The sequence below is a fragment of the Dendropsophus ebraccatus genome, chromosome 8 (assembly GCF_027789765.1).
Source record: "Dendropsophus ebraccatus isolate aDenEbr1 chromosome 8, aDenEbr1.pat, whole genome shotgun sequence".
NCBI classification, from domain to species: domain Eukaryota; kingdom Metazoa; phylum Chordata; class Amphibia; order Anura; family Hylidae; genus Dendropsophus; species Dendropsophus ebraccatus.
The window spans coordinates 73455331-73467776 of NC_091461.1; the positions used below are offsets into that span (position 1 = coordinate 73455331).

At 41.0% G+C, this 12446-nt stretch overlaps 1 protein-coding gene across 4 annotated transcripts; it reads left to right on the forward strand.

Moving 5' to 3' along the window:
* Positions 1 to 6005: 6005 nt before the first annotated feature.
* LOC138799458 (small proline-rich protein 2E-like) lies at positions 6006 to 11657 on the forward strand. 4 transcript variants are annotated; one of them, XM_069980660.1, is made up of 6 exons: positions 6008 to 6143; positions 7237 to 7287; positions 7993 to 8043; positions 8848 to 8898; positions 9895 to 9945; positions 11319 to 11657. In XM_069980660.1, exons 1-6 carry the CDS (start codon positions 6080 to 6082, stop codon positions 11369 to 11371), a joined length of 321 nt encoding a protein of 106 aa, XP_069836761.1. In that variant the 5' UTR covers positions 6008 to 6079; the 3' UTR covers positions 11372 to 11657. The 4 variants fall into 4 exon arrangements, with proteins under 4 accessions (XP_069836764.1, XP_069836763.1, XP_069836761.1 ...); XM_069980663.1 differs by lacking the exon at positions 7993 to 8043 and having other exon boundaries at positions 6006 to 6143; XM_069980662.1 differs by lacking the exon at positions 9895 to 9945 and having other exon boundaries at positions 6007 to 6143.
* Positions 11658 to 12446: the final 789 nt, after the last annotated feature.

Genomic DNA, 12446 nt, shown 5'->3' on the forward strand with positions numbered 1-12446 from the left:
TACTACCTCCTGAACAGGTGCTGTTGTGTCACCGTGCCCTGAACCACGGCCTCCGGCAACGGCATCACTTGGAACCCTACGCCCTCGTCCTCGACCCTTACCGCTGGGGTTCACCATTTTATGGACACTGCAAAGTATGGAACTTAGATAGGCTTTGCGTATGAAATACAGAAATCAGGTTAAATACTTGTAGTACCCACTGGTTTTGTGGGGCTGTAAGGTACAATCTGGTACTGGCTGGACCTAGATACACGCTGTGATACCCCTGTCCAATAAGCAGTCAAGTTTTACAAAGGTGAACTACAAATCCCAGCAATCCAATGTAGTACAGCAGGACCACCAGCCCCAAAATAAAAAAAAAAAAGAGTACATTGAGCACTTCTTAGGGTTCTGATTGCAGCACCTAATGTCCCCTTTCTGCCAGCAGGGTCATCTGATGACAGGGTCATCTGATTTGGCCAACCAATTGCTGCTATCGACATGTATGGGTCCCACGTGATTGCAGGATGTACCGAAGAGTCTCCTGAGAAATAGCGCTGAAACTTACAGTAAACAGTGTGACTGCGGGGGTCCCGATCGCTGTATCGGAGCGGTCTGTGCGGTCCGATCAGCGATCTGCTCACTGAGCCTGCACAGGTAGGCTCAATGAGCAGATCTCCTATCACACTGATCAATGCTATGCCTGTGGCATAGCAGTGATCAGTGTGAAGTCACACTAATGTATGTAAAAGTCCCTCAAAGGGACTTCAAATGTGTGTAAAAAAAAAGTTAAAATCACTAACACACTACCCCAATGCCCCTCCCCCAATAAAAGTTTAAATCACCCCCCTTTCCAATTATATAAATAAAACATATAAAAATAAATAAACATATAATATACCGTAGCGTGCGTAATTGTCCGATCCGATATATATATATAACAAGCGTCATTGCGAACGGCGAACGGCGTACACGAAAAGAGGGAAAAAAGTGTGCGGATTACCGATTTGATGTTACATTATATATTTTAAAAAAATTATAAAAAGTGATCAAAACATCCGATCTTCACACATATGCTATTAATAAAAAATAGAGATCATTCTGGAAAAAATGACACCCCATACAGCCCATAGGTGAAAAAATAAAACAGTTATAAGCTTCACAATAGGCCCATTTTATTAATAACTAATTGCCAAAAAAAAAGAATTTCATAAAAAAAAAATATATATATAACATTAGAGAATCTGTGTAACCTGCATATGGTTGTGTTCAGGCTGACCTATAGAATAGTGGTATCATGTAGCTTTTACCATATAGTTCATTACGTAGACACAGGAACCCCCCAAACATTACCATACTGCATTCTTTTTTGCGATTTCACCTATTTATATCTATCTTCATAAATAATATTTTTGGAGTTCCATCATACATGTTATGGTAAAATGAAAGACGCCATTACAAAATACAACTATTCCTGTAAAAAACCAAGCCCTTACATGGCCCTGTAGATAGAAAACTGAAAGCTAGAGCTCATAGAAGAGGAGGAGGGAAAAACAAAAACACTAAGATCAAAATTTGTGCGGTCCACTGGGTCATTTTGGGCCTGGTCATCAAAGAGTTAAAATTCATTAAAAACTATAATATGAATGTTGTTATTACTGGTATAATTTTGAATATGGTTCAGCTCAAATTAAAGTTATGGTGTCCATTTTTAATAAAGCATTGTCCTCATTAAATGACAGACTGAAATGGTACTTCAACAACAGGTAAAAAGCATTTAGGAAATAGATAGCATTACTTATCTACCTTCTCCAGTTATAAAACCACAAAAAATCCGTTTGTTTTGGGGGTCTTAGGGACAAGAAAATGGCTGCACGGCTCAACCATGTTTGATATTAAAACTTATTCAGCTACATTAAAAAACAGCATCAGAAGTTAGTATATAATTTAATCAAACTATATTTCCTCTACTACTAACTATACTCTAACCATGGTGCAATGTCAATCAGCGCCACCCCCACTGCAAAGCCAGTGCCCACAGGGGGGAGCAGCCAAGCAGACATGGCAAGCAGAGGCAATGGCCGCCAGCCAACACCTAGTGTGAACAGATCGAAAAGCCCACTGCGTGTGCTCCCAGTTAGACTGGGAAAGAGGAGGTACTTACCATGCACATAAATTCCCGCTAATTGGTCACATATGGGTCTTACTGGGAGGAGTGCAAAACCACAAGGAAAAGGGACAGAATACATAAAATGCACAAGCCTAGAGAACCAACCCTGCAAACACAGCAAGCTGAGGCAATGGCCGCCAGCCAACATCTAGTGTAAACAGATCTAAAAGCCCACTCCATGTGCTCCTGCGGTAAAGCAGTTGGGTTGCTATTGGACAGGGTAGCTTTGGCAGTGTTGTGGCTGCTAGGTGGGAGTAGGATCAATTGGGCACTTGTCACAGTAGCCTGGAGTGGCTTTGGTACCCACACCTGGTCAGACAGGCACTGCTTCCGCAGGTTTGGATAACCTAAGTGTAACCTGCTGTGTAGGTGCAGAATGATAAAGTCCAGTAGCTTAACTAGAATAACGTCCATTTACTTAAATTCTTCAGTGAAATACAACAAGGCTTCAGAAACTGCAGGTTTAGGCAAGAAGTAGTAACTGTAGAAGTGAGAGTAAAGGACACAGCATAGTGAAGAGAAGAAGAAGCTTAGCCCTACTGGGGTCAGTACCTAACTAAGATATGCTGCCCTGTGTAGTGTTGAGGGTATCCATGACATGGGCAAGATGATCCTCAGACGGCGTCCTTTCCTCCTGAGGGGTCTAGCACTGCATGCTAGCGGTGGTGAACACTTCTCCTACTGGGAACTAATCTCCCTTTATAGGGGCCAACTAAACCGCCTTGTGATTGCTGGGGCTGTGTGGTGTAAAAGAAAGAAGAAAGAGAATAGGTAGAAAAGTGAGGGAAACCAGGCCCGCACCTGAGATAGGGGGAAAACAAACATGTGACAAATACCCAATGCTTCCTTTGTGCTGTGCACACTATAAGACATACAGAAAACACAGTAGGGAAACCTAGTGGGAATAACACTGAATAAACTTTAACCATACCCCACTATGGAAACCTGAGTGAGTTACTTTGCCCAGGTGAATAAAAGACTTAATGGCACACCTGTGCTGGGACACTACACTTCCAGTTAGACTGGGAAAGAGGAGGTACTTACCATGCACATCACCTCCCGCTAATTGGTCTTACTAGGAGGAGTGCAAAACCACAAGAAAAAGGGACAGAATACAAAAAATGCACAAGCCTAGAGAACAAGAAAATGGCTGCACATCTCACTATCAGAAGTTAATATATCATTTGATCAAACTATATTGCCTCAACAACTAGATGTTGGCTGGTGGCCAGTACCTCTGCTTGCCGTGCCTGCAGGACGGTGCAGCCCTGGGGGCTTGATTCTGCGGCATTGGGTTTGCTGGACCGCTGGGCAGCTACCCACTGTGCTTTGCAGTGGTAGTGGTCGCCGACCAACACTGCATCACTGCTAGAGTAGAAACTCATGTATATCAGAAGACCTGCATGTGGTATGTGAGGTAATATGGTTTGATAAAATTATATACTTACTTCTGATGTTGGTTTTTAATGTAGCTGAATAAGCTTTAGTATCAACCATGGGTGAGATGTGTGGCCATTTTCTTGTTCTATAGGCTTGAACATGGGTTGTCTACAGAGAGAGGGAGGACTGTTGTAGACAATTCACAGCTTAACCCCTAGACGACCCTGGACGTAACCTTACGTCATGGGTGTTATTCCCGCTATGAAGCGCGCTCCGGAGCGGAGCGCGCTTCATAGGAGGTGGGGGCCGCCTGCAGTGAGCAGCCGGGACCTCACCGGTAATGACACGCTGCAGCGATCGCGCTGCCGCGTGTCATTAACCCCTTAAACGCCGCGATCGCGGCGCGACCGCAGCGTTTAAGTGTAAGTGACAGGGGGAGTCCCCTGTCACTTACCGATCGGGACCCCCGCAGTGTGACTGCGGGGGTCCCGATCGTTGAAACGGACTGCTGGAGGTCTCTTACCTGCCTCCATGCAGTCCGATCGGCGATCTGCTACACTGAGCCTGCACAGGCAGGCTCAATGAGCAGAGCGCCGATAACACTGATCAATGCTATGCCTATGGCATAGCATTCATCAGTGTATAAATCAAAGTAATGTATGTACAAGTCCCCCAAAGGGACTTCAAAAGTGTAAAAAAAAAAAAGTTCAAAACACTAACACACTACCCCAAAACCCCTCCCCCAATAAAAGTCTAAATCACCCCCCCTTTCCCATTATATAAATAAAACATATAAAAATGAATAAATAGATAAACATATAATATACCATAGCGTGCGTAATTGTCCGATCTATTAAAATATAACAAGCGTCATTGCGACTGGTAAACGGCGTACACGAAAAGAGGGGAAAAAGTGCGCAGATTACCGATTTTATGTTACATTATAAATTTAAAAAAAATCAATAAAAAGTGATCAAAACGTCCGATCTTCACAAATATGGTATTAATAAAAACTAGAGATCATGGCGGAAAAAATGACGCCCCATACAGCCCCATAGGTGAAAAAATAAAACCGTTATAAGCGTCACAATAGGCCCATTTTATTAATATTTAATTGCCAAAAAAAAGGATTTCATAAAAAAATATATATATAACATTAGAGAATCTGTGTAACCTGCATATGGTTGTGTTCGGACTGACCTATAGAATAATAGTGTCATGTCGCTGTTACCATATAGTTCATTACGTAGACACAGGAACCCCCCAAACGTTACCATATTGCATTCTTTCTTACGATTTCACCTATTTATATCTTCATAAATAATATATTTGGAATTCCATCATACATGTTATGGTAAAATGAATGACGCCATTACAAAGTACAACTATTCCTGTAAAAAACAAGCACTTACATGGCTTGTAGATAGAAAAATGAGAGTGCTAGAGCTCTTAGAAGGGGAGGAGGGAAAAACGAAAGCACTAAGATCAAAATTTGCGCGATGTCTACTGGGTCATTTTGGGCCTGGTCCTCAAAGGATTAAGGCAATACACATTTCATGGTTCCTTTTAGGGATTAATCACACAAAACCATGCTATAGCCAGTGATAACACTGTATTAGTAAGTTTTATATCTTGGGGTGATATCTTAGAGTTTTATTTCAATATAATTATTTAGTAGCAGATTTTGACCTTGGATCCCATTAAAAGGGGTTTCCTGAGCAAAGTAAAATAATAATTAAAGGCTGACAGTGTGTGTGTGTGTGTGTGTGTAAATACAGTATATACTCTCCTTTCCCAGTGCCCCCCAAGAGCCATCACACCCAGACCCCCACTAGTCTTCCCTATTTCCAGGTTCCTGAGATATCACCTCACCACAGGAACTGCCCGCTCAGCCACTGACCCCCTGCTATGTTGATGTCTTTATCTTACAGTCAGAATGGGGAACCATTGGGCCTCCAGCTGATGAAAAACTATAATTCCCATTATGTGTGAATAGCCATTATGTGTGGACAGCCAAAGCTTTGTCACATAGGACTATCCTTCTCTGACGGAATAGCTTTCTGTATCTACCCCCCCACCCCCACCCCAAAACACACACTTCCAAGCTTACTCTGCCCCATAGAGCTTTTGACCCCCCCACCCCCAGTTTTGAGGCTGGGTCACAATTTGCAATCAGTACACTCATGAAACAGTAACAGTGTATTGCTTGAGACATCCTGACCTCAGATATTTATCATATGTGTAAATATCATTATGTCTAGAAATTATATTACTCATTAAGAAAAACATATTCGATTTTCAGCATCGTAGTAATGTTAAACAGTAATTGAAAGAGATCCTCCCTGCCTCTCAGGAAAATTCACAAACATTATATGCAAATCTATGTTTCACAACCCACAGGGTCTCTTAACAAGAGTAATAAATATCCAGGCTATCATCTTTCACAATTGCTTCTCAAGCATATATAAAGCCAAAGCTGGCACAGATTAGGTATATCGCAGTGATTGTTTGCATCCTCTCACACCTACTAGCTGAAATCATCCAAGAACAATGTCTGGAGTGAAGGGACACCAGAAGAAATGCCCAGACCCTTGCCCACCACCCCCACAGAAGGGTAATTATATGTTGTATTTGTCTTTGCTATCTATACTATCTATGCTCTTTTTAATTAAATACATGTGTATATACAGTTTTAGTTTATAGAGTGTGGTAACAGTAGGTGGTTGTACTTCTGGTTATAAGGACATAAATTACTTAAAACAATAGCATCAGTTTGACATATCTCTGATCACAGAATTTTCTTGTTTAATGGCACTGATATGTAGTACCACTAACAAACTGAGCTATTGCTTTTTTTTGGGGAAAAAATTATCTTACACCGGACTAATAATGTCCCCGCATCTCCGGCGCTACGGAGATTTATGTAGAGGCGGACCACCTCTACATAAATCCCGCGCGCGTTGGTGCGCACAGCCGAAGGGGGAGTAGGTTTCCGCGCCCCCCCCATAACGCCCCCTCTACACCCCCTCCCCGCCCCCCCCCCCCCCCGGCGTACTCGGCGTGAAGTGCCGATATGCAAATATTTTATTCGCAAATCGGCCATTTGCGAATAAAGAAAATACGCAAATCGGCACTTTCCGCCGAAAATCATCCGTACGCCGGATGATACATGTCGCCCATACTCTCTGCAGAGCATGCATGTTCATAGCAGTGTGAGACGGAGCAGCTGTTAGCAGAGTGAGCATTCATCCAAGTTATCTTCAATGGAAACTAACAACAGGAAAGTAAAGGAAGCGGATGGGTTAATCAGTCCAATAATTCACCTACTGAGGGGTAAAGTACCGCCCCTAGTGCACCAAACGCCCTTCTTAATATATTAATAAAAAAGGGAGATGTTAAAACCATGGTGCTGTGGATCAAAGTCATAAGGATACTTTCTTACTCCACATCTCCTGCCCAATAGAAACATAATAAAAGGTTACATTCTACTAACCTGACGCTAGTTTACCTTTAAGTACATAGAAAACTTCTGGTCCGTGTCCAAAGTATTTATAAGCCTGGCACTTACCTCACCTTTTCCTTCTTTGTGACTTTGTGACTTCTTTGAGACTGAAATTAATGAATTTTCATTCTTTAAATCAAGTATTTTTCTCACAAAACCCATAATAAAAAAATGTGCAAAATACTTATTATGTTATTTATTCCAGCTTGTGAACCAGAGCCACAATGTCAGGAGCCAAAGTGTCCCCCACCACAAGGTAACAAAAATCAATTTGTCTAAATGTATGGGTTAGGAGCTGCCTCCAATGGGAATTATCAGCAGGTTAGACAAATCTATCCTGCTGATAACCCCCTATAGCATTAGGGATGCTGAGGAGGAATGTATGTGTCTTATCTTCCTCCTCTGTGCCAGTTGTGCGCTGTTAGTTGGAGTAAACTCCACTCTTAAGCACCCTTAGGAGCTCTGCCGCGTGATTGCTCCTAGCGAAGCTACGGAGTGGAGTTTTCCCCCCGAATAACAGCGTCGGACCTGCACCATGGAGGAAGGTATGATACATACCTTCCTCCTCAGCGTCCCCAGTGCTATAGGGGGTTATTAGCAATTTAGATTAATCTAATCTGCTGATAGCTTCCCTTTAATCTGGCCATAAATTACAATGAATTCCATGAATTCCAAATCACCAATATACACTTATTACGTGAAATGCACATAAACTGCTTTTTTCCCTGCACTTACTACTGCATCAAGGCTTCACTTCCTGGATAAAATGGTGATGTCACGACCTGACTCCCAAAGCTGTGTGGGCTGTGGCTGCTGGAGTGGATGATGGCAGAGGGATGCTCAGTGTCCCTCCAGTGCCCTGTGTCCCACTGTGTCCCTCGCCAGACTTCTCCTTTAAGTATTTTTCTTGGAAAAAACAATTAAAGTAAATGTAAAATACATCTATGTTTGTTTATTTTAGTTTGTGAACCAGAGCCACAATGTCAGGAGCCAAAGTGTCCCCCACCCCAAGGTAACAGATCAAATTGTCTACATTTATGGGTTGGAATGTGTTTTAATCTAGCCATAAATAACAATGAATTAAATTTTTTAAAGGGTACCTGCTATGAAGTTGATGTCTCCAGAACGACGTGCAAGCACAGCTGGCAACAGAAGATTGGGTTGCCTTGGATACATCCTATGCCAGCTGAGTTTGAATTAAAGGAGAAGCCCGGCGAAAATTTTTATTTAAGTATTGTATTGCCCCCCAAAAGTTATACAAATAACCAATATGCACTTATTACCGGAAATGCTTTTAAATTGCTTTTTCCCTGCACTTACTACTGCATCAAGGCTTCACTTCCTGGATAAAATAGTGATGTCACAACCAGACTCCCAGAGCTGTGTGGGATGTGGCTGCTGGAGAGAGATGCTCAGTGTCCCTCCAGTGCCCTGTGCCCCTCAGTGTCCCCCTGCCATCATCCTCTCCAGCAGCCACAGCCCGCACAACTCTGGAAGTCGGCTCGTGACATCATCATTTTATCCAGGAAGTGAAGCCTTGATGCAGTAGTAAGTTCGGGGGGAAAAAAGCACTTTATAAGGATTTCCTGTGATAAGTGTATATTGATGATTTATATAACTTTTGGGGCGCAATACAATACTTTAATAACAATTTTCGCCAGACTTCTCCTTTAACATATCCAAGGCAACTCAATTTTCTGGCAGACCATTCTGGAGACATGAACTTCATAACTGGTACCCTTTCTAAACTGCAATATTTCTCTCAATAAAACCAAGTAAAGTGAATGTAAAATACATCTATGTTTATTTATTCCAGTTTGTGAACCAGAGCCACAATGTCAGGAGCCAAAGTGCCCCCCACCCCAAGGTAACAAAGTTCAAATTGTCTACATTTATGGCAATAAATTTCATTCTTTAATTCTTTAAAAAGGTACCTGCTATGAAGTTGATATCTCCAGAATGGTCTGCAGATGCAAAAGAGTGGGTTGCCTCGGAAATGTCTCATGCCAGACAAGTTTTAACATATCCAAGACAAATTGATCTTCTGGCAGAAGCCAAATCTGCATACCATTCTGGTGATAACAACTTCATCACAGTAACATTTTTTTCTCAATAAAACTGATTAACCCTTTCATGACCTAGCCCAAAATGTCCTAAATGACCAGGCCAATTTTCAATTTTTGTATTTTTGTTTTAACCTCCTTGACTTCTATAAGCTCTAGTGCTTTTATTTCCCATCTAAAGGGCCATGTGAGGCCTTATTTTGGGTACATAGTACACTTTGGGTACACCGTACAATTTACTATGTATTGGCGCCTTCCAATCTACCATAAAATGTATGACGGAACCCCCAAAATATTATTTATGGGCTACAACTGATATGTTATCTTTATATGTCAATCCAAGCACAAAGATAATGTAACAAAAAAAATCAGCAATCCTGGCACTTTCTCTCATAGTTTCGTATGCCATTCACCAAACAGGAACACTAGTGTTATATTTTATTAGATTGCACGGTGGTATATAACATGTTTATTTATTTCATTATTTTACATGTTTTTTGGTATAATGGGAAAAGCTTTGACCTATTTTTAAAAGCATTTTTATTTTTTACATTTATTTTTAATTTCCCTAGGGCACTATTACCTGCAATCATTAAATTACATATATGTTGAATGCCATTGCATTGCATAGTATAGATCAGTATTCTAGGCACTCTCTGCAGCTTTCTTCATAGCACCATAGTACATAATTGAGTATGGGTAGGAAACGGATTATCTGGAAACAGGCGCCCATGCCGTACCTGTAAAGCAATGGTCATTTAGGGGTGAATGTAAAATACATCTATGTTTGTTTATTTTAGTTTGTGAACCAGAGCCACAATGTCAGGAGCCAAAGTGTCCCCCTCCACAAGGTAATAGAGATCAAATTGTCTACATTTATGGGTTAGCATGTGTCTTCATTTGCCCATCAGGGGCGGATTAACTTTACTATAGGCCCCGGTCTGTCGAGCTTGGGCCCCACTGTAACTTTAGCAGCACTAGCATGGTGTACACGATAGATAATGTCATGATGACCTTATTTGTGCAAAATTGTGGTAAAAAAGCTGTGATTTTTTTGCAAATACACCACTAAAAGTATGTCTTTTTGGGTGGCCATGGGCCCCCCAGGATCTTAGGGCCCTGGAATACTGCCTAAGTAGGACCTATTATAATCCTCTAATGTTGCCCATTAATGACAAATAATTCCATTATTTAATTCTTTAAAGAGTACCTGCTGTAAAGCTGATGTCTCCAAAATGGCGTGCAGACACAGCTGCCAACAGAAGATTGGGTTGCCTTGGATACATCCCTTGCCAGCTGAGTTTTAATTAACATATTTGAGGCAATTTGGTCTTCGGGCAGCAGCTGTATCATGACTGGTACCCTTTCATAACTGAAGTATATTTCTCAATAAAATGAATTATAGAGAATGTAAAATACATTTATATTTTTAATTTCAGTTCCTGAACCAGAACATTTTAAGAACCTCTCAGGTAGTTAGAAGATAGGTGGAGGAGATCATTTTGTCAAAATTTATTATGCATTTTCATGCATTTTAATCTGTAAATAGGCTATAGATAGCTTTATCTTTGAAAGGAGTTATTTAGCTTGTTGTCAGGATAGGTTTTCAATATCTGATTAGCAAGGTGCCGACAACTCGAATCCCCACCAATCAGCTGTTTTGTAGAGCCATTATAGCAATGTTGTGAACAAGACTGGAGGCAGATGACTTTGTCCTCTTTGTAGAGGTTGTGCTGTGTTAATTCCATTCATGTCAGCTGAGCTGCAGTAACCTGGCATGGTCACTACACAGCAAAGAGTAAGTCATCTGTCATCCTAGAGGCCAGTTTACAGCATTAGATCTATTGTGACTTTTCAGAACAGCAGATCGGTGGGGCTGTTGGGTGTAGATCCGGCATTGATGGCCTACCGCAAAGATAGACCATCAATATGTTAAACTGGAGAACCTCTTTAGGATTCTTGTCTACTTACTTGGTTCTAAATTTCACTGTTCAAAGCCATCATCATTGTGTGTGTGAAAGTCTGTTTATCAACATAAGACATGAAAATAATCAGATGTCTAACGCTCGAGTTATCTAAACAATGGAGACGCAGCAGCAAATTTAAAGCATTTTTTAATGTTTTATTACGCCATTCAATATTATATCACTTTTTTAATGGTTGTTCATTTCCCGAAGAAGCAAATTACTAACGATTCTCTCACAATTCAATCACTTTCTTACAGAGAAATGCCAACAAACTTCTCAAGCACAGGAACGCAAAGGTGTCAAGAAATAAGAAACTGGAACTTGAAGAAGGCCACAACAACCTTATGAAACATACTGTGGGAATTTATCAATGGTTTTAGTAAAAAAATATTTGCACTTTTTTCAGCAGTCGCTTATTTGCTCATAAATGACTAACTTTTTTCCCCGCTAGTTTTCTAGTGAAAACATTGATAAATTCCCCCCATTAGGTTTCTCTACTTCTTGTGTGTCCACAAAAAAATGTATTAGTTGAACTCCACACGCATGTTAAAACACTGTAATTCAATAAATATAAAGAGATGACTGAAAGCATAAAACTGTGCCTTTTTAATTTTTTTTTATATATGGAGCATGGCTAGGAAACTTGTCCAGAGATTTGACTAAAGTACAATATATTTAGTTATACAATAGAAAAAGGCTACCGGCACTGCCGCTGGAGGAATGTATCAGTCACCATTAATCTCATATACAGCCGGTTTGACACATACTGTACACTGTCCGCGATCACTGGTTGGTGCTCACTTTCTCCTTGTAGTGTTAGCATATGTCAGAATCTAAATGTATGAAAGAAAAGCAGAGAGGGCACTCACCTAACCTATCTTCGTGAAGGTGCTTGGCGTACCATGGTTAAGCCCAGAAATGTCCTATAAGTTTTACTCTACCTGCACGCAATAAAGAAGATCACGTTATAGGGTGAGTGCTCTCTCTGTTTTTCTTTCATACGTTTGGATTCTACAATATATTTAGGAAACATATCCTGCAGCAATCAGCGCACACGAAATAAAATAGCCACTCTAAACCCATAGCTTTCTAACCACCAACACCTAAAGAGATTCTTTGGCATAAACTACAAATCTACGCTGCTGCCAGGGCTACGGGGGACACAACTGTGCAATATACTTACCTATTCTACTCCACCGCAGTTGCCCGATGTCCTCCGCTCTCCACCACTGTCATCTCTGACAACTTCCGTAGATGTGCTGTTCTAACAGGAAATAACGGCTTAGCATAGGACATATAGTGCTATCTATGATAAGTGGCTACTTCCGATGGGAACAACACTAAAATCTGTCATTAAAAAAATGTTTTCACTCTCCATTTAACGT

Excerpts from the sequence above, each read along its gene's own strand:
- LOC138799458 (XM_069980660.1), top strand. The coding sequence starts at position 6,080 with ATGTCTGGAGTGAAGGGACACCAGAAGAAATGCCCAGACCCTTGCCCA. Across the intron at positions 6,144-7,236 it reads CCCACCACCCCCACAGAAGG|CTTGTGAACCAGAGCCACAA; the intron begins GTAATTATATGT and ends TATTTATTCCAG. Across the intron at positions 8,044-8,847 it reads AAAGTGTCCCCCACCCCAAG|TTTGTGAACCAGAGCCACAA; the intron begins GTAACAGATCAA and ends TATTTATTCCAG.